This window comes from Trachurus trachurus (assembly GCF_905171665.1).
Source record: "Trachurus trachurus genome assembly, chromosome: 4".
Lineage (NCBI taxonomy): Eukaryota > Metazoa > Chordata > Actinopteri > Carangiformes > Carangidae > Trachurus > Trachurus trachurus.
In genome coordinates, this window is record NC_139898.1 from 20,966,282 (window position 1) to 20,988,713 (window position 22,432).

The 22,432-nt window shown below is 40.4% G+C and overlaps 1 protein-coding gene across 1 annotated transcript; it reads left to right on the plus strand.

The window, feature by feature from the left end:
- Positions 1-1,528: 1,528 nt before the first annotated feature.
- Positions 1,529-7,527, plus strand: alpi.2 (alkaline phosphatase, intestinal, tandem duplicate 2; the record flags this gene model as incomplete). The annotated part of the gene is made up of 11 exons (XM_083970519.1): positions 1,529-1,604; positions 1,866-1,982; positions 3,388-3,503; positions 3,977-4,151; positions 4,499-4,671; positions 4,865-4,990; positions 5,092-5,161; positions 5,553-5,691; positions 6,319-6,509; positions 6,642-6,758; positions 7,259-7,527. 11 exons carry the CDS (start codon positions 1,529-1,531, stop codon positions 7,525-7,527), a joined length of 1,569 nt encoding a protein of 522 aa, XP_083826645.1.
- Positions 7,528-22,432: the final 14,905 nt, after the last annotated feature.

Genomic DNA, 22,432 nt, shown 5'->3' on the forward strand with positions numbered 1-22,432 from the left:
TTGTAACCTCTTAGCTGAAGCTATCAGGAGAAGTGAAAAGTAAACAGCTATTAATGTTGCTATGTGGCTGTGTAACAATAGCGAGACTTACAAAGCTTTGGATAAAAAAAAAAAGAATAGAAGAGTCGTCGTGCCTAAGCAAAGTGAATCTATCTACTGTGTTGTTGTAATGGCATCATCAAAAGGTTCCCACCTACACTTAAGTCCACGGCATCAACCATTAGTAGAAAGTCAAGGTCACTTCTTGCAAAAGGGTCTGTGCAATGCTGTGTCTGTCATACAAGATGTCATATACTTCTTATTTTGCCCTGTATTACTCAGGTTTTGGCAATATTAGTCCCAAAGCATATATCATACACTGACTCTTTCAGAGGTCCTGCTCTTTTCAGAAAGCCTTTTGGACTTGTGATTTAGTCAAAATGGTGATAACAGAAAAACATGGAATGGAGGGTGCAACCTTGTGTTGGTCTGTCTGAAACTCAAGGCCAGTCAGCACCAGACAGCTAAGGATTTTCAGCCACACTGCTGAAAAGCAGTAACACAGATGTGCAGTCAGACCCACCTGTACACACACAGACTCACATGGGATCCATTAATTCTGTCACAAATTCAAATAAATGCTTGCTCTGTCAGAGAACTGTTCAAAAGTTGACAAAATTCCCATTCAAATATGAGCGGTATAATTGCAAAACAATACAAAAAGTAAACCATAAAACCCTATAATCAACATCATCATTAGATGATGATTTATAGTGGCAATAAGACAATAGATATTAAGGCGGGTGCTGGTTAACGTTTAAGAGATAAGGTTCTGTATTCCAGCTGCGTTTGCACTTCTACTAACCTGGAACTAATACAAAAATAAAATGGTTTCAGATAATGGATTCATTAGATCACTGTTAAGATTAATGACTAATAAGCTGGATGTGCTCATAAAACTCCACTTCAAAATAAAAGCTATCATTTTCAGCCAAGAATAATATGTATCCAAAGCAATTTAAAATAAAAACTGCTGGCGCCAGTCTGTTGTGACCTCAGTGCACAAAGGCAGTTCATTGGACTTGAAAACAGCTGCTTATAAGCACCTTTGCCATCAGAAGTGCTATCATGAGAGATATAGTGAACTTCAGGCATTAACTCCTGTCACTGGAAATATCGTTAATCACAATTTACAGATTTGAATACCTCAAAGAGAAATTAGAGCCTGTTGTTTTTTCAGAAGCCAATATCTAGTTTACTGCCTCTTTCCTGCTCTGTGTGTGTGTGTGTGTGTGTGTGTGTGTGTGTGTGTGTGTGTGTGTGTGTGTGTGTGTGTGTGTGTGTGTGTGTGTGTGTGTGTGTGTGTGTGTGTGTGTGTGTGTGTGTGTGTGTGTGTGTGTGTGTGTGTGTGTGTGTGTGCAATATACCTTGATTGCTCACTTTGTACTGCTCCTTCATGTGTCCTTTGCTCCTTGGGTGCAGCTATAAAAGGACAGTGTGTGTGCGCAGCCCCCATTGAATTTCATAGAATCTACCCATAGTCGACACCATGGCTATCAAACATAAGCTCATTTTTGCTGGATTATTGATTTTAATTTCAGTGCAGTGGACTGTGTGTGCTTCAGGTAAGGATCTGTTACACATTGATGCAGTTTTGTTACATCAGAAAGGGGTTGCTTTTATATTTCAAGTTAGAATCATACATGTGGATCTTAAGAAAAACACAAAAACAAACAGAAATTTAAACAACTTTTAATGTTATGGCACCAAATTACAGCTAATTTTGGTACTTCAAATTATTTTGAAGTCTTACTGATCATTGTACATATGATTTCAGTTCGCTTCTAATGTCATATTATATGTTTGTATCACATTCTTGCCCCCAGATGAAGAGCTCCACGCTGATTACTGGAACAACAAAGCAAAGCAAGCTCTTCACAGTTCCCTGAACATTCAGCCTAATGTCCACCAAGCCAAGAACCTCATCCTCTTCCTGGGGGACGGTGAGTGTGGTAAACAGACCTCTCTCCACCATTTAAGACGTTTTCCCTGACTTGTGCAACATTTGCGGCTTTCAGTTCAGTTCGTTTGTTCAGGTGAGGAGAGAACAATGGGAGTTTGAAAGTGCGAGTCTCATTATGAACTGCGGTCGAGTGCACCAAGAGGGAGCCAAATGTGCTATGTGACCCTGAAAAGCATGGGTTTATGGGTAGAGAGATGAATGTTGGCATCTGATCACCAGTGGTTACTACTGCTTGGAAAGCCACACATAACAAAATGAACTGAGGCCAAACCACAGTCCACAGTATTCCATTATTTTACTGTAACTGATCTGAACACAGCAAAGAGTTCAGACAAGTTCATCATGCATAGCTAAACTTTCAGACACTGTTGGACTGCTAAAACCTTTAAACTGGTCTTTGGCTGGTTTTCAGGTCTTCAGTACTTGTAAAGGTGATTTCATTATGGAAAATAAAACAGAGGTAAAAATGTAAACTTTTCCCAAAACTCTTAGGGCAAAAGAAAACAGTATTTATAACGGTATTTTTCATTCCTGTTTAGGATACCCTACAAGATGAATTCAAATGTCCTCATAATGCATTTTAACTGTGGCCATGACCCCCGGACCTTGCAAAAAGATAAAGTAGTTACTCACGTGCACTTCCTCCTGTTTGCTCAATAATCCCAACCCCACTGCAACAAATCACAAATTTATAGATGGAGTGTTGGTTTATGGTTACAGCTGCCTCCACCCCAACCGACCTGTATGCTGATAGCAGCATTTTAGTTTTTTTTTTACCAATGTTTGGGATTGGCCAGTAACATTTAACTACCCTATAAATGAGATGTTTAAGAAAACCAGTTGCAAAGATCTATGTCTTAATGACTTAATGGTCATACCTCTCTGTAGAGGAATAACATCTACTGTCTTTAACTAAAGCTATAGTAGCTATTGGTGCCCAAACATTCAACTGATTTGTGTTGAAATGTGTTACACATCACATATGCCGCATTAACATTTATGACATGGCATTGTTTTATGTGGTTCCATACATACATTTAAGTCAATAAAGATAACTGCCTCATTCTCCTTACACCTTGAATCTGTATTCGATAAGACAAGCTCTGACAAGACATGTTGTAAAAGATGCCCTGGATTTTTCACACAAAAAAAAATATATATACGTATATTTTAAAAAATCATGTTTGCAGCAGAGAATAAATGCTATAAACTGCTAATGTTTTTGCTGTGCATATTATCCACCATTTGTGAGTCTAAATAACTTGGATGTCTTTCACCGGCCTTTAAACTCACAAGCCTTATGAGGTTCACTGAGGACAATGGCAGCTCTGTGCCTCCCTGGCCGACGTTATCTAACACTCTGGTGTGTATCCACCTGTTTGCAGGTATGGGGATAACAACAGTGACTGCTACCCGGATCCTCAAAGGCCAGTTGGAAGGAGCATCAGGGGAGGAGACCAGTCTGGTTATGGATACCTTCCCCCACCTGGCGCTGTCAAAGGTCAGCCTGACTGACTCAAGTTATGAACTCTGTCCAAGCATTACTGTTAAGTAAGAGCACGCCATGTAATAGCTCTCATGAAGTTGAGCAGCACTGTATGTATGTTTCACTCTTACTAACAAACAGCCCCGACTACAGAATGATGTGAAGCTGTTAAAAATATCATATTTTACAGTGTATGGCTGTGTTGCTTGTGCTTTCATAACAAGCTCATAATACTTGCATGTTGTCTGCTTTGCACATCATTTCAAGGTGACAGAGTAGTCTGTTATCAGTTGATGGTGGAGGTACTTGGCTTGTAACGCAGGTCACATGTTGCACAAAATGCCCGGGTATTCTGAATGCAGGCAGTTTTGACAGTACTGAGGATCACGTAAAACTACACAGACAGCCCAACGACTCTACTGCAAGAGTAAGACACAATTGAAATTTGCTTACTCTGTTCATGTGTGTGATTGCTCTCGGTCCTGCAGACATACAACGTGGACCAGCAGATGCCAGACAGTGCTGGCACAGCCACAGCGTACTTATGTGGTGTGAAGGCGAACTATGGCACCGTAGGTGTCACTGCTGCCACCCCAAGGTCCAACTGTAAAGCTACCTACGGGAATGAAGTCACATCCGTTCTGCACCGTGCCAAGCAAGCAGGTTTGTGTATAGCTACTGTAGTTAGACAAAGCAGTTTACAGTGGCTTTATCTATCCTGGGATTTCAGATTAGTTCTGCCACAGTTTTTGACCAAGTTATTCATTAAGGAGACCTGTGTAAAACAGCACAGTATTATTCTGTCATTTCATGTTTTTGTTAAATGTAAGACAATTTGTCCTTTTTAATGTGAGAGCAAAATCAAGTATACACTGAAAAACATATCATTGACAGGACAGTGTGCCATGTGGAAGTGGTTCTTTCCGAACACATAATTAAACACAGTGGTGGAATTTGCATTTCGTCCACAAAACACTGAATTAATTAGTACCACATTGTTCTGATTTCAGGCAAATCTGTGGGAATTGTCACAACAACCCGAGTGCAGCACGCCTCTCCAAGTGCCAATTATGCTCACTCCGCCGATCGAGGCTGGTATTCGGACTCTCACCTCTCCATTGAGGCTGTCAGAGATGGATGCCGTGACATTGCATATCAGCTGGTTCACAACACAGAAATAAATGTAAGCCTTAATATAAATCTGTCTCCATTCATCCCAAATAATTGTTCACCACTACTTAAATGATGAATCATCCAACCTCTGTTTTCTTTAGAGAAGTGTGTTCCATCACATCATTCTCATTCACAGTAAAACACAAAATATATGAAGTTTGAAATATATACTGTATAAATTGTCACCATGTCTCTCAATCCAGGTCATTCTTGGTGGAGGTCGTCAGTACATGTTTCCCAAAGACAAACAAGATCCAGAGTATCCAAAAGACACAGGAGACCGAAACGATGGACAAAATCTTGTTGTGGAGTGGATGAGGAACAAAACGGTACATAGTATTTACACCTGTACCCATTAGGTTGAGTGTGAATAGATGTCATTCTCTTTCTCTGAGGCTCAGTTCTAATAATGTTTATTTATTTCCTACAGAATGCTAAATATGTTTGGAACAAAACCGATTTTGATGCAGTCAATCCTGCAAATACAGACTTCCTGATGGGTAAGAGTTTTTTTTTTTTAATCATTATTGTATTATGACATGGTAATCAGTAACAAGTATGCAGACTTTAACTGAAAAACCAAGCTACTGTAACTGGCTAAAGGTTTAAGTGAAAATAAAAATTCACTGACAAGTCTGATAATAACATAATTTCATTTGACAAAGTCATGTAATAAAATCCTTAACATGTTGTGCTTCATGGTCAAAATTACTGTGAGGTATTCAGGGGAAATCAATTGGTCTCAATAAGAAAGATGGGATGCTTTCACTTTTACTGCCCAAATTTACAATTTAGTACATTTTTCACAGAAGAGCTCTCACATTTTAAAATTTGGCCTTTGGCCTGATCTTTGAAAATGAGTCCTGCAATTTCTGTCGCAATTTCCGTTAGGTCTATTTGAACCCAAGGACTGCCGCTATGAATTGGAGCGTGATCCGTCCACGGACCCTTCCCTCACTGAGATGATGGAGAAAGCAATAAAGATTCTCAGCAAAAACCCCAAAGGATTTTTCCTCTTCGTGGAAGATAAGTATAACTGTTTTTTGTAGGGCTTCCAAGTATCATAAAATATCAAGTCAGTGTTAAACTGTCAATTCAAAGTATTTAATGTTCATGCCACATCACTCTCACTCCCATCTGTATTAAAAAGAAGAGGGGGTGCTTAAAATAGTGCATATGGTGATTTTGACACAAGCGATCATCACTTTAGAATCACAGTCTTTAAACAGTGGGTATCCTTTCTTTGTGCCACAGTAATATCTGAATTAATTCAATTCATTCAAACCTTTATTTAAGCCTCGTAATCATTGAAGTTTCCCTCATTTGCATTAATGTCAAGGTACAACAACATAAAAATACAAATCAAACAGTGAGACAAAGTTAAAACATTTGGAGACAATAGCTACTCAGTACTCCGTAAAGCAGAGAGGTGGTTTGAGAGCAATGTCTTAAAATGTCCAGGAGGAATGAGCGTGTCAATCATGAGTATGTTTTGAAGATGGTCCCATGTAGTTGGTGCACAAAAACTAAAAGCAGATTTTCCTAGTTCAGAGTGAACTTGTGGGACTTGAAGTGTAAGATAGTCAGCTGAATACATCAAATCTGTAAAAAAAAAAAAAAAATTAATAAATTTAATAACTTTCTTTTGGACTTTAAGTGGGAGAATTGACCACGGGCACCATGCAGGAGAAGCCAAAAAAGCCCTGTATGAGGCTGTTGAGTTTGACCGGGCAATCGGGCGAGCTGCTGAACTCACCAGTGAACTGGACACCCTGTCTGTGGTCACTGCTGATCACTCTCATGTCTTCGCATTTGGTGGATATTCTGCCAGAGGAAACCCAGTTCTTGGTAAGACACACTTATAGAGATTGATAAGACTTTTGGGGGTTTTGAATCAAACGTGAAAGTCCTCCGACAATCCAAACTAAAAAACACGTTTTAATGCAATCTTTAGATGCCAATTTGTTCTGTGATTTGCAGGAGTGTCTCGCTCTCTAGCTGATGATGACAAGCACTTCACCACTGCTGTGTATGGAAACGGACCAGGATACCAGATTAACAATGGAACTCGTCCAGATATGAATGCGTCAGTTTCATGTAAGTGTACATTGATAATCCTTCAGGAGAAGACAAATAAAGTAGCTCCATCTAGTGGTGTAACTGGATATCCTAGAGGCACAACGAGGCATTTGGGATGATCACCTGCTCACTTATTTACTTAAAAGAAGAAGGTTTGTTTCAACCACACATTTAAAAACATATGACTTATCATATTATAAGAGCAATGCAGTGTAATGTAATACTCAACTGCAAGTTACTATAACATTGTCAAGTGTCAGTGTGATAGACAGATGTTTGCCTTAACAGATAAGACAATCTGTCCCAAAACTGTCCAACTGTTATACTACAGTAGGTCTGCAAAATACTACATAAATACATAAAGCTTGTAGTATGCAGTTGTTTGTGGTTAAGATGTATTGTATTTCATCAAAATGTTAGATGTCCCCTTTATTTTAATCGCATCACTATGTGGTCACTTTATGTTTGCAAATACAGATACAGCTAATGTGATTTTCCTTTGTCCCATTGTCCTCTAGCATCTAATGATTATCGTCAGCAAGCTCCTGTCCCTCTGGGCTCAGAAACCCATGGTATAGAAGATGTAGCCATCTTTGCCAAAGGTCCCATGTCACACCTCTTCCATGGGGTCCAGGAGCAGAGCTACATCGCCCATGTCATGGCATTTGCGGCCTGTCTGGAGCCCTATGAAAACTGCGCACTGACACTCAACCATGCTGGAGTCTTCCACCCAAGCCTGATGCTCCTCCTGCTGGGACTCCTTCTCTTCTCTCTCTGCACTGTCTGAGTCAGTGCGACATGTCAGCTGTCAAAAAAGAGAAAAAAGAAAAAAATGTAAAAGTCTTGACATTGCGCATTTTGTGTGGAATTTAGAAACTGTACAGTTGCACAGCTTAGACATGTTCTGCTGGTCGAGATAACTTTTTTTTAAAAAGATGTATGTATATTATAATGCTGTTATGACTGCATAGAGCATAGACTTTTAATACTGAATTTTTATATTAAAACATCTAATTGCTATAATATATTTTGAATAGAGGAGTTATTTTCAAAGTGATTCATGTTGTCTTTTGCTCTGCTTTGTATAAGAAGACCATGGTTGAACCATGAGTGGAAGTTTCTCAACTTTGAGGGTTAGGGTTAGGAGTCATTTTCATGCCCCTCTAGCTTCCTATAGCCTCTTATTTACATATGAAAGAGCAGCTTAATGTTGTTTCTAATCTGTTTTTAATCACTTCCACTTTACACATCATAGAATACAGTTTATACAAACTGTAGCCTACAATGAAAATCCAAATACACTATTTAGTGGGGGATAATCTGTTTTGTTTATTATAGCAATAACCCACTTTTCGAACAAATTCAAAGAAAATATGTTGATTTAGTGCATCAAGTACTAAATATTAGAAATTGTAACAATAGAAATTAATAGAAATCTCATATAGAATTCAAAGAGTGAGCCAAAACAGCACGGTTTGGCTCTGATGGGAATATAAATCAATGAAAACTGCGCCTACATTTCAAGTAACCTGATTGGCGAAAATGAAATAACCATCCAATCAGAGAGGTCAGTGGGCGGGACTTCCGCCTGCCGTCTGCAAAGGAGGTAGGTCCTGTGGGCTTGGAGGGAAGTTTAACCCAAACAACCACGCAGTCTATGTGGATAAACATTTGGTGAATGTTTTTTAGAGTTTGAAAACATTACTCCTCGAAGTACTTAAGGAGCGACGCAATGATTTACCAACGAGTTAGCTTCATTGAAAAGCGATGTTAGGTGTGTAAAGCGTTAGTATGTTTTTATTTTTTATTTTTGCAGCTTAGCAGTTGCTATTAGCTCGGCTTGCTAACACTAGCCTCGTCTAAAAGTTACCCACAGTTAGTAGCAGCTCGAATTTAGGCCGGGGGCTGAATCGGAATATGCCGATACACAGTCATAGATCATGTATAAACGGACTGCTGTGATCATGGATCGAAAGAGGAAGAGTCTGGACAGTCAACTGTGCGACGCTGTGAACGATGGAGAACCCAGGTGATGCTCTGCCCCCTTTCTTTGTTTTTGCCCAGACATGCCTTCTGTCGAGAGAGAGCGACAGAGACGACAGTGGAAATGTCCACTATCCCCAGCAAGTTATTTTCTAAGATGCAAGTATTGAAGTAGATAGATAGACAGTTTGGAGAGTGTTCACTCGAGCAATCACAAACATTTCATTGGCGCTAGCTAGGGTAAGATCTTAGATGTTATTTTTTTTTATGTAATCATTAATAGCTTGCCACTGAACTCTGGCTGTAATGTGTGGCATTGTTTTGCAAATATGAAAGACACCGAAACTATACAATGTCAAACCGGTGACGCCAGTAAATAATGGGTGAAACGAACAATGATAATAGTGACTATGAGTGTTTTCATTTAGGATTATAGAGACAAGCAGGGAAGTCCATAGCTTTTAGATGCTGTATGTTAAAGTTATAAGTCATATGAATATCATACTATGAAAGGGGACCAAGCGGAGAACTGACATGCAAAATAATTATGTAAAAGATAATGCTGTTTTGTCCTGCAGCTTTTTATGTAAACCACACTTCACTGCACTGTATATGTATGCTTTTCCTTGGCAGATCTGTGCAGCTGCTTCTTTCCCAAGGTGCATGTCCTGACTTTGTGGGTATTAAAGGGGTGGCTGCCATACACTTGGCCGCTGGTAAAGAGACTGAGAAGAACACACGCTGCTTGAAAACGTTGCTGCAATATGGAGCAGACCCCAATATCAGGTATGGTCACAAAACACTGTAGTGAAAAGTCACCATGTCTCTGTGTGTGATCATTTTCTTCATCACAGTCTCCAGGACTAAATAAACCACCTAATTAGTTCCAATGTCTAGCTATATGTCTATTCAACAAATTTGTATATAGGTTTCTGCGCAATCTTCTACACTAAATGCATAATACATAGACCTGCTATGACTGCATCATGCTGTTTCCAGTATCATCTTCCCTCTGGAAATATACTTAAATATTGACATAAAACACAAAAGCAGTCTTCTTTTGGATAATTTATTGTTTTGCATAATATATGTTTTCTTGCATGTCTTAGATCATCAGATGGTCTGACTCCTCTACATATTGCTGCTCTGTGGGGATGTTTTCAAAATGTAAAGATGCTCTTGATGAATGGAGGGGACCCAAGCATTAAAGATAAGGTAAGAATTCTCTTTCACTGATAATTTGTGTGTGTGTGTGTGTGTGTGTGTGTGTGTGTGTGTGTGTGTGTGTGTGTGTGTGTGTGTGTGTGTGTGTGTGTGTGTGTGTGTGCGCGCACTATTAACAAATTATCTAAACTATCTCAGCTTTATGGGAAATTTCCTAATTGTTGGGACTTGTACAAATTATGATCATGTCAGATTTGGTTTGATTTATGACTGTTGCCTCCTTCATCCATGCAGGAAGGCAATACACCACGGCAGCTTGCAGAGCAAGAGGAGAATAGAAAATGTGCGTTGCTACTTCAGGAGTACCAGACCAGCTCAGTGGACACAGAGGAGGACGACTTGCCTCAGTTTCAATATTGTAAGACAGTCTCCTTAAAATCTTTGTCTTCTCAGGATTATTAAAACCATTCATCCTTAAAACTAGCACTTGTATACAGAAGGTTTGTCCAACATTCATTCATCAGTGGAAGACTTCCTAGTTAACAGTGGTGTTAGAAATGTTATTTAGATATATTTCAGTAATAGGTCAGGTCATTAATATTGTACTTGAAAGCTGGCAGGTTGTCATTTCACATGAACACCACTATCATTTGCAAATCCTCTGAATTTTCGGGACGTTGTACCTGAAAACTCTGTGAATATAGATTTTGCATGTGTCGTAAATAATGTTAGCAGAAAAAGTAGGAAAATACTCACATCAACATTCACTCTACTTTGAAATTTGCCAGTTACACTCACTATTTTTCCCCGTCAAATGAAAAAACAAACACAAGGCTGATCATCTGCCAAACAGTCTGGCACAGCATAAAGTAGAGATCAGATGAGTTTCTGTTATATATTTCCAGAATCTGGCTAGCTAGTGGTCTTTTTAAAAAAAAATCTTTCTAGGAACTGTTAATTTATGTTTATTTTTTTCCCCCTCCACAGCTGTTTATTCGGACCAGGCAGACACGTCCAGCTATCCTGAATCAGACTACAGCTTCAGTTCCCGCTCATCTATGATAAGTGACTTTGGCGAAGCCCCAATGAGCAGCACACGGCGCTCGTCATTTTTTGACTTGTCTAACATTAATGAGAGGCCAAGTTGCAGAGGATTACCATATAACAGACAGTCTGATATGGACACTAGGGGGCAGGACTGGGATAATTCCTCTGCACATTGGACTTCTGAAGGTCCCTCCATACTATCAAGCACTCGCATGTCTGCAGTGGGGCATTTAGCTCCAATGCCAGTTCTTCAGGAGGATGATGTGTTTACATCAAAAGGAAATGAACTTGATGCTGCTACTGGTGGCAGCGTCTCCCCCTCCAGAAGAGACACACTTCCAGCATTTCCTTCCAGGCGAGCGAGCCGAAAGAGCGTGAGCTTCAGGGATGTGGATGAATATTTTCCCGTTTTTAGTCCTGAATTTCCAAAACAACAAACTGCTGAGGACAGCAGCCAGTGTAACAGTGACTTGACCTTTGATCTGTCCGAGTACTCCAACTTCCTAGATTCACAACGCATGGCCACCGTTTTACACACGCAGGGTATTGACGTCACATCCCCGGACCACGTCTACGTCTTCTGCAGGGAGAGCAGCACAAGCACAGAGGAGGACATGGAGAAAACAGTCATAAGTCATTGTAATATAGGAGAGAGTGATGATGAACAGGAGGATGAAGATGTAAAAGAGACCCAGATGAAGATACCTGAGCAGCCAGCACAGTCATGTGGGGGCAGCAGTAGCAGTGGGACCGCTAGTAGTCATTACAGTAGCTGTGATAGTGACCATTACACCAGTGCTCTGGATGCTTCCTTACACCCCAGACATGTTTCACACAAGGTTGGTTCTTTTGGGGACGCGGCTGAGAAAGAGCTTGCAATTTCTCCTAAGTCTGCTTCTGTATTTTCAAGGCAAGGTGGAAATCTCACCCCTGAACAACCTCACACAGATTCAGACTCTGAAACTATAGAGCATTTACCAGGTATCCTTAACAAACTGACCTTGGATGAAATGAAGCATCCAAACGAGGATGCATTAAGTTGTAGTGGCGAAGTCGTGGATGCCACTCGTAAAGATGATGTTGACGAGGTGGCTACAAAGCTCACATCAGACACCAAATCCGATGACAGAGTTGGGGTAATAGATGAAGTAACTGACCTACCGCTCACACCCAGTCCTTTTGTAACAGGCAGGACTCGATCGAGGTTGAGTCGTTGCTCACTGAGAACAAGCAGGACGCCTGAAAGCCTCCTTATGACATCTTGTCTGTTCGACGAGACCCTACCAACACCGGTTCGAACGCGCCGCCAGACGCCCAGGTCTCAGAGCAGTGAGGACTATTTCAGTTCACCACAAGCGCCTTATCATACATCAGCCCATTCGTGGGATAGTACAGGAGGAGACTCCTTGCCTGTGGATTGCCAAGACACACAGTCCAGCACCCTGAGAGCTGGTTCAAGTTTAAGCAATAGCCAAGCAGATACCTTTATCCTCACCAAGAGCGTAAATGGCAGTGACTCTGAATCACAAACGTTATCTGATACATTTATACTGGAGAAAAGCGAGAACTCCTCAATGGTTGCTTATGAAAGACACCTTGCAGAGATTGCTCTTGCTATGCAGCGCCAAGGAAGAGAGCTTGCTGAAGGAGGGGATTTTATGACTGACGATCTAACAAGTACAGATGACGCAACAACAAAGGGAGAGATAACTGATGTCCCTGTTAAGGGCAGAGTGGACAGCTCACAAGATGAAGATGTCTGGATCACAGAGGACTGCAGCTCTCAGCCTCAGTCTGCGTCATCTTCATCCAGCTCCAGCTATTTTTCCCCGAGGAGGTCCAGGGAAGACTCTGACCTTCCGAACACCCCAGGCACTGGATGCACGCCCAGGTACAGCATGAGCAGGCTGTCGATCTGCCGCAGGCCACAGCACCTGGCTAACCTGTCTTATACACCTGGGGGGCGTCCGCTCATTCAGGATCTGGACGAACCAGTGGAGTATCTATACACAGATACAGAACAGGGCCACAAGTTCATCGAGACCCATGTCCCACCTACAGCTAACACCTCCCTTAGCTCCAGCATGAGCACCACCAGCGCCGAGGAGACTATCATTTACGAGTGGCGTTCCATGCAGGCAGACATGACGAGCAACGGGGGAAAGGAGAACCAGAAGCCCCCGAAGGTGCTGCAGAAAGATAACAGTGGCGGGGGTGAGGGAAGTATGATACCAGACACGAGAGGGATGACTGACAAGGAGCTGAGACTGAGGCTCGTGGAGCTGGGGGAGAGTCCTGGCCCCATCAGCATCCGCACCAGGCCCACCTACATGCGAAGGCTGCGTAGTCTGATGCAGGAGTCAAACTTCCAATCGCCACGTCCCCAGAAGGAAAAAGAGCAGCCACAATCAGGTGATGCTTACCTTAATGTAAAATTACTCTTTTTTTTTTACCAACTATATTACCATAATTCACCTGCTTGGTCTGGGATTAGCTAGGTTATGATTTTATTTCTGAAGCTGTGGTTTGGATTGTGAGTATTTTTAAAATGTAGAAGCATTAACATGTTTTTTTAATGATAAATGAATAATGATGTTATTGCTCAAGTGAATGTTCCTAATATTTGTGTTTGGAGATTCAGTCATTTTGATTAGAGCCATTGAATTAATAAGAATCCATGTATACACTTATTAGCATAGATCATCATGACTATCACTTCCACAGTTTCAATCATTTTCATTAGTTCTTTTTTTTATTCCTGCAGATTTAGGTTACAGTCCTGAATTGTGTCGCGCCCTGCAGACTTTCAAGCTGCCCGATTGCCAGGCAGACGAGCAGGCTTTGTGCCAGCAGTTTGACCAACCAGATCAAAACAGAAAGTGGAGGGAGGGCATCATCAAGTCCAGCTTCAACTACCTGCTGCTCGACCCAAGGTCTCCTGCCTCTCATGTTGCTTTGTGTCTGTCTTTGTTTCCTTCTCTGCACTGTTGTCTGCCCTTCTTTTCATGAAAATGATTTCTACATTTCACTCCAACCTGTAAGTAAAACACGAGGCTTTGAAAATTGTTGTGAGTGAGAAACATTCATCATATTGATGGACAATGAAGTACCCACAATGTTGATTTGTCATTGAATCCCATGGGAACACACACTGATATTGCGAGCTTAACTGGTTAATTCATTGTTTTTATTGATTGTTGGGCATGTCGTCAAAAAACTGTGTAATCAAATCAACAATAGTAGCAGAAATCTGTGTTCTGTTTCATATTGTTTTTGAAGGGCTGACTTCTTTTGAGTTTAACTACCCACAGCCCTGTGACATTGAAATGTAGGCCTAATTGAAGACATATTTGAATGGATCTTTGTCTCTCTCATCTGTCAGAGTGACAAAGAACCTCCCGTTCCGCAGCCACACCATGACTACACAGGAGTGTTTCCAGACATTTATCCACTCTATATTTTATGTGGGCAAAGGAAAACGCTCCCGTCCCTACAGTCACTTGTATGAGGCTTTAGAATACTACAGTGGCGACAAAACCTCCAAGGTAGGACGGCATACGCTGATCAGCCTTGCTTGATTAAAATTAATGAGATATGAAATATTTAGATAAAACATTGGCCTTTTTTTCTCTGTGACAGAAATTGTGTCCCAAAGTGCAGCACATCCTTAACGTGTGGAAAGCTGGGCAGGGCGTCATCTCTCTGCATTGCTTCCAGAACGTCATTCCAGTGGAGGCTTACACAAGAGAGGCCTGCATGGTGGAGGCCATGGGTGAGTACAAGCCGGATGAAACTCATCACCAGTTATCTCTGTAAAGTGGCAGACGCTGATATAATCCACTGGGGAACGTCTCAGCAGCTCTTTATCAGGCTCTTAGATTACCCTGTCAGGGCTTGTTTTGTCATAATTTTCAGTTAATTATTGCTCACATAAATGTGGCATAAGTGGAGGACTTAATGACGGGCTGGCAAAAAAGGATGTATCTCTACACTTAATTCTGCCTTAATCTATCTCATCTGAAAAATTATTGGAACAATTAGATAAAAAAAGATGCAGGAGATGGATGTGGTTGTTAGAATCAACTGAAGGGACTTCTATGGGAGTCAAAGGGAGGTCATTACAAAATTATTTTTGCTAGATGTTGCCCTTTTCACTGTTTTAAGGGCACTTATGGCGCGTTTCCACTAGCGCGCTTCGGCTCGGCTCGGCGCGCTCATTGCGTGTTTCCACTAGCACGCAGTACCTGCAGCCGTGCTAGTGATAATGCGCCATCTGTTAATACACTCGACAGTTTATTTTCTTAAATTTATAAGATTTTAATCTGATAATGCTGTATGAGGCACCGCTGGTTTTTCAGGGAATTGTCTGATGGTTTTACTGGTACTTACTGTATAAGCACAGTGTTTTCATGTTTTTGGTGACACAAGCCACAACTAAACAAATGAACAAATGAAACAATAAGAGAACATTTTCCTTGTGTTGCTCCAGCCTTGAGCCACCAACTCAATTCTCCAATCACGTTCTAGGTCTGAAAATGCTCACAAATCAGAAGCGAGGGGATTTCTATGGCATCGTGTCCAATTGGCAGGCGAGACAGAAGCGGGAGCTGGGTGTCCATCTGCTGTACCGGGCCATGCAGATCTTCCTGGCTGAGGGTGAGAGACAGCTCAGACCAGCAGATATCAGACAGTAGTGACATCCACTGGAGGGCGCTTTGAGCAGCAGCGAAAGACCAACGGACAGAGGGGTAAATACCACTAGTTAAAGGCATTAAGCAGCTCTTGGTTGAACAGTTGTTCACTCAAAGGCAGGGTTGGGTTTACAGCATCAGCACCCCTTGAGCTGAACTCTGCTCACTCAGCAAAAAACTCTTTGTCACACATGTGACATCCTCTGGTAAAATGTACATACCTTGAATTTGCCAGTGAAGAACATCTCACTCCCACTCTAAAATCTCTGCTTAAAGATTCCTTTTACAAACACGTTAAGCAGGGTGGCAGTGAGTCATTTAGAAAGACTGAAAAATGAACTGAAAAATGACTGAAAAAGAAATACCTACATATTAAATTTAACTTGTTTATATCTGCAGACATCCTGTTAATATTGAAGCGGCCCGATTTCTGTTTCACATGGATTTAATTTTTCATTTCTGTATATGTGGATTGGGGATTTCCTTTCCACAGTCCACTGCACAGATGACACAACAAATAATGATTCCACAAAAAAACTTGAGGTGGAGCAATCTAATTGAGCACAAATGGCGGAAAAATGTGAGTGGGCGAATACAAACACGATGTGGCAGTCAAAATTAACTGCAGCTTTGTCATGAGTCATGGCTCATACACACAACAAAGTTATTTTCCATAGACACTCTCCCAAATGGGACACTTGAATTCTAAACTGCTGTAGTACTACTGACCTTTTCCAGATTGAGTCACAACAAAATTCAAACAATTTACGCAGCGTAATCAAATTGACTGGTGCTACATAAACTATTTCTGAAGGTATTTTCCAACGATGCTGGGAGAGTGATATTTTCAAAGCAGGCCTAGTAAAAAAAAAGATATGATGATGAATTTATCAGAGACCTGTTACTGTAGGTACATAGCATGATTGGTTTCATGAACAGTGAAGTGTAGAGTTTTAGAAACCTAATGTTAAAAAGTGATTATTATGTGTTTACATGACTGGATTTCCTTTAAATTGACTGTGCTGTTTTGTTATTGTTAATACATGTTTAGCAGGGAAGTCGATGATGTCATTATATTCAACAGTTATACTGTAAGTGTTTATATCTGTTTATGCTTTTAGAGACATATCATTTAGAAAATAGGATGGTAGACTTTGTCACTCATACATTAGTTAAGACAACAGTTAGAGGTAGATCTTGTTTGTGTTATTATGCTTACTGTGACCAGTGGAGATAATTCCCACTGGTGCTGTGGTCAGGTCACAGTCTTCTTTTTTTTAATTATTAAAACCAATTAAGATCATATTTGTCCATCAAAGTAACCTCTGATTTCAACCACTTACTTCAAAACCATTCATTATGTCCTCAGGGTAAAACATGGCCACTTATGTGGAGTACGCACTTAGTCTTTATGAACACAAAAGCTTTAAGACCATTATAAACTGAAATTTGTATAAATATATATTTTTTTACGTTTTAAAAGACCAGAATGGCATGAGATGACCACCACACAGAGGAGTCAAACACTTGATCTATACCATTAACATTTTACTATAAAAATGTATTGCACAGAAATGATTCAATCCATTAATTAAACGTGAAAGTCATTTTAATAGTAAATTGATTCAGTGCATAGCTTCCTTTTTCATATTACAGCAGGTTTTTAGTCAAGCCTCATTGTGATCAGTGACTGATGCAGCTTACTTACTGTCCATAAGCATCTTTTATTTGTGTAGAAAAATATAATAGCTTCTGGATTACATTAAATTGACTGTTCTTTTTTCCATGATGATCATTAACTTGTGTTGTTGCTGCTATGTTTTTCCATTTGCATTTATGTAAAAAAGAAAAAAAAGAAGAAATAGAAGACATAAACTTGAATGTGTTGAGTGTTTGGTCTTTTTTATGTCCTTGGTGTCCCTCTAGTGGACAAAGGAAGTCATTAATCTTTGTCTTAAATCTCCAAGTAGAAGGCATAGCAGTAGAGAAGCCAACAGGCATTCAAAACTCAATTCAAAATTAATTTCTACAAGTTCATTTTTATGTTTACCATTTTGCAACCAAAAGCTTCAGTTCCCTCCATCCTATTGAAAATACCACTTAGGTGTTAATATTGTGCTTGTAAATGTTTTGCAAGTACAAGTTCCTCTTCTTGTTAGAAGATGCAAATCTAATTCAGTCACAATGGTCTTCAATTACTGCTATTATGACTCATTCAGTTTCATGGACCTGCAGCTTCTTGGTAATGGTGAGCCTATGTATTGTTACAAACATCTGTGGTTTATAGGCCACAGTAAACAATGTCATGTCTTGTGTCAGAACTGAGTCTCTGTGACTTAAATAACACATTAAATTCAGAGACTGAGCAAAACACATGTGACCTGAATAAGTGTTTCAGTGCACAGATATTAAAATTAATACTCTGTAAGATAACTGTTTTAAAAATGTATGTAATAAATACTGGTAATAATGCAGGGCTATTTTGAAAGCATAAAAATTACAGTTAGGACCGTTATGTGGTGTGTAGCTGAAACTAAAAGTCCATGCAAAGCAAAGGGGGTTTTCCAGTTTCACCAGTAATGTTCTTCTTTTTTTGCTGGTCAAGCAGTGGCAGCACTCTTTACTTCTACACACACATACACAATACTGTTCGGGTACTTTCCTGCAGACTTTTTTCCCGGGTAGAGTAGCATATCTCACAAATAAGCCTCATACTCAAAATAGCAGACTCGCAAGCAGTTATCTGTAAGTGATTTAGCGGCACACTTTTTGCATTTACTGTCTTGCTTTAATTACTTGTAATTGTCTCATTCAGTGGAAAACAAACTAATGAGCTTACAGACAGTGTAAAATATATTCTGCTCATTAAAAATACTAATAATTTCAACCTAATTTAGTGGAATTACAAAATGTCTAAAACTGTATTTTACCAAATGTGTTCTATATTGGGCAACTGGATAAGCAGCTGGATTGAACTTTTTTGCAGTAAAACTATTTAATATGAATTTTACACTTACATTAACTCCTTCCTTTTACATTTAAATTGTAACAAAATGTCATGTAAAATAAAAGAGAATGAAGAATAGGAACTTTGTCCTTATGTGCAGCAGTAGCCCAGGTTAAATTTAACTCTGTGAATTCAGGGTGAACAGGCGTGAGAAAGTCAGCTTTTTGTAAAGGTCGTTATCACGTCAAGTTGTTTTGATTTAGACTGTGCTGACACTTCAAACAGCTTGTTAGGGTTGGGTGTGTACATTTCGGTCATAACTGTAGTTATTGTTTGTATGTGACTTGTTGACTAATCTGTCGAATCAAAAATGCATTTCATATTTACACAAATACGTTAACACAACTTGTACTGATTACTTACAACATATTTATATTTTAGTTTATCCTCCGGTTATATTAAATCAGTGTGATTAAAGCACATTTGTAAATGACTTAAAATACGATAAATTTAACAAATACTGCAATTAAAATTGAAGTAGATTGTTCTTAATGAACCATTAATATTAATGAAATCTTGCGTGATTAAAAAGTACAAACCAAAGATGAGAGGTGTATTTAAAAAATAGCTTTTTATTAGTTCTAATACTATATGTTTGCTGTTTAAAGATCAGATCAGTGGTGCGCTGCCTTAATCAACAGGAAAAATCTTCTGCAGATAAGTTACCTCTTTTGAATGTGTAAAGGAAAGGGACAGGACTCTTATCACTTTCACATCTCTACTAAGAACAGCCAAATGGAAAAAAAAAAAAAAAAAAAACCCTTCTATATCACTTGGGGCAGAAATTGTGATAATTTATTCGATAAACTACAGCAAATTAAATGTCATACAGAAAACATGAGGAATACACAGTAATGTATAATTTCATGGCTCTTTAATGGTTTCTCCAACAAAATATACCAAAAACATAAAAACCAGTTCATGTTTTAACACATTGACATTTCAACATAGATTCAAACATTTTAATACATTTACCTCTGCATCTTCTGGTGGTCTACCTGGCAGTCCAACGGGTGGAGAAAAAAAATCTGAATTTCAATGACAACATCCTTTTTAATTCCAAAAAGGTCATTCGTCATGTTAGTGTGCATCTGTACATAATTCAACACATTCTCCCCAGTTTGTTTTTCATGTTATATTTACAACAACTAAATCATTTATCAAACCTTAGATGCAAGGCGGCCCATATATTCTTGGTGGATAATACTTTAAAGGTCATTTGTTTCCCAACTATCTCCTGCATCTTTATTCTTCTTCCCCCTGCTGCTGTAGCCAAACTCGGACCCCCCCGCCCCAGCCAGCTGTGATCGAGATGCAATCTGAACTGCCTGTCAATTCACGCCGCCCGTGTGCGCCTGTTGTTGGTGGGAGGCGAAGCGGTCGGGGTTGGGGGGGACGCTGGCAGAGAAATAAATAATGCCATCATCAGCATATCATGACGCGAGTCGTTGTGACCGTTGGATGAAATCTGGGACACAGTTGCATTCATCGTTCAGTGAGCTCTTCCACACAGTTAAACCCACCGACAGCAATGAATGTTGATTGTGACCTTTGCTGTGGTTTGGAGGCTGGAGGTTGTTTTTATTTGTTTGTTTTGTGGCGGAGGGATGTGGCAATTCTTCTTGTGATTGGTCAAGGAGAGTGGTCTGCTGTGCCTGTGTGCAGGTTCCTGCACATGTCCGACTTCTTTTTTGGAGATGTTGAGTGACAAAGGCCGGCCACAGGGTACAATCAACGGTCGATGGTTTTTCCAATTTAGCACAAACTCACCGACAGCGTTGAATGTTCACTGGGGCGAGCAGAGACCTGATGGTGACCAGAGATGACAGTCTGCTTAGAGATGCAGAGGCAGCGAGTCTTAAGTGTGGGCGGAGAGGCTTCTAACTCTCTCCCATCATGCTAAATCCCCCTTTCTCATTCTCTGAGAAAAGAGGACACTAAAAGAATCATGAGTGTTTTAGTATGCTCTCATGCCATCTTCTCCATTTTGGCACATCTACTGGCTTCAAGAAGGGAACAATAATCCCATATCTATTTGTATTGGAAGTCTTTGAGAATTTTAAATGATCAAAGCCTGCTGCTACACGTTCATGCACACATCATCATGATTTTCCCCCTACATTCTTTTGTGCTGGCCATTTACACACTGTACCTGAAGATAAGAGACAGAAAATGATTAATTTCAAGGAACCAACATGTTACACCTCACATAACAATTTATTATTAAAATATCTGCTTCCTGTGCAGCTGGCTGAGCCCCACCTCTTCTTCAATCCGTGCAAAGGCCACATTTGATTGCCCCTAATAGAACATGAGCAAGACAACAAGACATTTCCAACGTATGGGAACACATTTTATTTCACTACAAGTAGCAGTTAGAGGAGAGAAGTCATCTTGAAACTCATGACTCATAGCGGGTTTTAGTAAACACAGCACCTGGGTGGAGGTTGCAGCCAGTCATCATATGCCGTATTGAAACAAAGCTGTGCAGCCTCTTGAGAGACACTAGCATGCCTTGAGCATGCAAGGTGGGGGGGATGAGGGAGACAGTGGGCCTGAAACTGTCGACTCACCCAGATCAATAGTGTCTGTTGTTTTCACTATGATGTGTCACTGTGGCTGAAGACCGGTTGTTTTCTTTTTTTTTGCCTTCCTCTTGCACTTATACCAGTAAAGAAACTGTCCACCGGCTTGCATGAAAGATTTTATTACGAAGTGCTTAATCAGAGTTGCTCATCATGGGAAAAAAAAGGCGCCGAGTTTGTGAGAAGCAAAAAAAATCAGATGCCACAGAGCTGCTGTAGCAATGTGACAAAGCTGTGACAAAGCTGTGGCAGTGAGTCAAGATGTGGTCAGATGATAAATAGGATGTTGGGACACTTTAACCGGGCAGGATAAGGAGTGACTAAGATGATGCAGTGGATATCTAATCTACTGCCAAATATTTCTTTCACACAGAAAACAGAGTTAAAAATATCACTGACTAGTCTTAACTATAAAGCGGCGACACACTAAGTAGTAATAATTGAAGATCTTCTTAAGTTTTCACCCACATGCCTGACAGCTGAGACTGTGCTGCTTCTGTTCTCTCCTTTAGATCACAAGAGCTGTCATTTCCTGTGCATCTCAGTTAATGTATTCCTCTGAAAAGATTGTCAGTTGTGAGCAAAAACTACATCATAACTCAAAATACTTCAATCAAATAAAAAACTGTTTTGCTGGCTGCTGACACATCTCCCCAGCTTGGACCAAAAAGCACAGTCCTTGCTGCGAGGGACACCGCTAACTCAGCCTCTCTCCACTCTCTAGAACCGTGATTTGAGTGACAGCGTTGGAATTGACAGAAGTGGATGAGAAGGAATGTTGCTTTATAAGGTCTTCTCTGGCCGCAGGACGAGGGTGACAGTAGGAAGAAAGATCCAGGACACGCAACTAGAGAGAGCAGGGCCCTGAGCTGACAATGTGGCCCTAATCTGAATGACAAGGTCTGCACATCAGCCTGGGGTGGGTGGAGGGGCCGAGAGAGAGAGAGAGAGAGAGAGGAGGAAGAAGGGGGAGAGCAAGAGGAATAAGGAGGGGGAGGGAGAGGGCAGACAAGGGTGTCCTTCCTTCAAACATGCTGGCCTTAATGGCATGGACAGCTCTGACATTTAACCACTGAATCATTTTTAGATAAGTGGATGCGGTGGGGAGAGATGTGACTTGTAAAAATTTCAGGAGGCGTTTTTCTGGCTAAATCTAAAAAGCATTGAAAACGACGAGAACAAAACCGCAGCAAGGGAATAATGCTCATCACAGAA